The sequence below is a fragment of the Hyaloscypha bicolor genome, assembly GCF_002865645.1.
Source record: "Hyaloscypha bicolor E unplaced genomic scaffold K444scaffold_175, whole genome shotgun sequence".
In the NCBI taxonomy this organism is placed as follows: Eukaryota; Fungi; Ascomycota; class Leotiomycetes; order Helotiales; family Hyaloscyphaceae; genus Hyaloscypha; species Hyaloscypha bicolor.
Window position 1 is genome coordinate 457,771 of NW_020194677.1, and position 2,722 is coordinate 460,492.

General features: G+C 45.5%; 1 protein-coding gene across 1 annotated transcript; it reads right to left on the reverse strand.

The window, feature by feature from the left end:
• Positions 1-948: 948 nt before the first annotated feature.
• On the reverse strand, positions 949-2,236 carry K444DRAFT_636306 (uncharacterized protein; the record flags this gene model as incomplete). The annotated part of the gene is made up of 5 exons (XM_024883982.1): positions 949-1,117; positions 1,294-1,497; positions 1,714-1,782; positions 1,825-1,900; positions 2,179-2,236. The coding sequence occupies 5 exons, from the start codon at positions 2,234-2,236 to the stop codon at positions 949-951; spliced, it is 576 nt and encodes a 191-aa protein (XP_024729357.1).
• Positions 2,237-2,722: the final 486 nt, after the last annotated feature.

Consider the following 2,722-nt stretch of genomic DNA (forward strand, 5'->3'; position numbering starts at 1 on the left):
GTACAACAAGCTCTCACATGGATACTAAACATATGTCAACGAAAAACAACATTACATTCTGCCTTACAATTTATGCCACTAGAGTCATAACAAGTTGAGGGTGGTGAACGCGACTGGTAATGTTTTTTGAACCCCATCACGATCTCAAATCTACTTCGAGGGTTGAAAAGTTTGTGCCTCGTAGAGCTTAATGTCGATATTTTGTAATTTGCTCGGGATATTACACCAATAAAGTTACGCTGCATCACTGTACCGCTTCCTGCCCCAGGTTGTCCCTAGCTCAACGCCTCTTTCGTGCAGATTACGAGAGGTATCTGCTAGATTTGGGGCGTGGGATGAGTTGGCTGGGGAAAACACAGTAGAATCAGCCGTGCCTGACCAGATGAATACGGATACGGTCTTATATTTGAAATATTTGGGAATCGTTAAGTTGTGAAGGTACAGGTTGACGCGTAGCCGTGGTGGATGCGTAAGGTCTTGCCAGAGGTAAGAGATCACTTAGAGACTTACTCTTAGGCGTTTAAAAGGATGTCTAGTTTCTACCTTCGTAGGTAATGTGGTAAGTGAGGAGAAGCCACCGGGGTGCGGAACGTTATCTTAACGTCGACGGTTTGGTGGAAGCAGGAACAATAAGCTGCACAACTGCAAAGAAAGAACGACGAGAAAATGAGGATCTCTATCTCGCCAGCGGTCCTTTGGATAAATTATACTCTGTGACATTGGTAATTTATTGCTGTCTAATTGTACAGCGTAAGCCAAAGTGCCTCTGTTCTCCCCTTCCGACCGCTTGAAAGTGTTTGACCTCTCGGCCATACGACTATATTTCAACCTTGTAAGCGAGTTGCTATCAATTCTCCCTTCGTTGTCACTCCTGACCGTCCTTCCACATCTCTCCATAATACTCCAGGGCATTGGGGACTGTGTTCATATGGGACAGGAAGAGATGCTTTAGCAGGCAGATGGGCTTGTTGTATCGGGAATGACGCGGCTCGCAAGTGTCGACGGGTCATCGCAAAGGGTAGTCATCGTCGATTTGACGCTTTCTCTTGTTTGTAGACTTCCGTCCCTCAGTTGGCGTGGGACTGACGCCTTTCGGCCGTCCCGTTCGTTCGACGAACTACATTTCCCCAAGTCGCTCATAACCACCGAACGTCTTCAATACTGGCCACATAGAGAAGAAGATTCTTGTCTCGTTGACGTTGCATCCTCTTAGTGTTCAGAATTGATTCTTTCCCTAGGGTCGAAATCTATGAAGGAATTGCAAAGCAAATAAAAGTAGGGCTCAAAGCTTACGTAGGCACCGGTAAAGTTTTCTCGGTATTCTCGAGGTATTGAATCTGTTCACGTTTCACGGGTAACGGCCGAACAGGGAAAGTCGCGTTATAGTGAACTGTTCGTTTATCCAAGAGCAAAAGTCGTAAAACTTGGATAACAAGGCGGTATTGAGGCCTAAGAAGCTTAGAAAATGCCGCCTTCTCATTGCTATCAAATCCCACTCTAATGTCACGTAGTTACTTATAGTCTCGCAATTTTGATATTTTGATCTTCCCCCTCCTGCCTCACCAACCTGAATCACATATTCCACCACTCCTCAAATATCTTCCTGCTTATCCGACCCTAGAGAACGATCTTCCAACACCTTCTCTACGTCCAATGACCGTTTCTTCCGGTACGCCACCTGGATTCCAGCTATATCAAAGCTAACTTATATACCTCTCCCTTCTCCTCCTGGTCACCTCCTGAGTCCACATTATCCTTCCCCATTGCTCGCCTTCATGGTACCTGTTACGACATTCATGTTACTCTTACCCCCGGTATACCCACTGGATAACCTCAGGTCTTGAGAAATCCAGGTTTCCCCGGAACGAACTAATCAGTGACTCCGGCCCTTTCATCCTGCCTGGAGCACTTTGTCACAAGTCAGTGTATCGATTGGGCAAGCTTACGGATGTGCAGCACAGGCGACTTCAGATTGCCTCTGTTTTATGAGCTTAAATGCTTGCAGCGAGAATCGTCGTATAGCTTTGTTGTCAAACTTCTTGTCATTGCCAACCGACACCGGGTGTCGTCCGGCTTTCGCCCTTCTAAACACTTCCTGACGATTGCTCTAGTACCCTGATCCCCCCTTCGCCTCCGCTCAAAGAAGTATAGCCTTATTCTTTGCTCTTTGAAGCATACCTTTCGTGTTGTGTTCTCCCATTGAGCCAGGAGTGCATCTAATAGGTGCTGCTATCATGTCTACTCCTCTTTATTCGCCTTTTAACGGAAACGATAGTAAGCAATTTCACAAGACAGCTCTTGCCCCAGACACAAACCCGATCGCAACTACTTGAGCATCATAGCGTAAAGATCATCAGCCTTTTCTTGATTTATTCTCCTTGGTTAGTATAAAACGCCGTGGGCTCTAATACAATGCCAACATACACTAACTTAGGATTTGACGGTATAGAATACTATCCGACACGTTGCACAATTACTAACACGATTAAAGACAGATCAGTATTTAATTTCGCAAATGTTTACTTCGCGAAAGTCAACCTTCTTAGATATTGCTAGTAATTGTAAAAGAAGCGCTATGTACATGAGTTTCTACAGCGCTGCCAAATTCTTTATCGTTGTCTCACTCTCGCTGGTTGTCGTCAACTTGTCCAGTTTTCTACTGTCTTCCCCTCTTTCCAACCATTGTACCGGCGATCGTTTTATTCCCTTCTCTTCTGGTCAG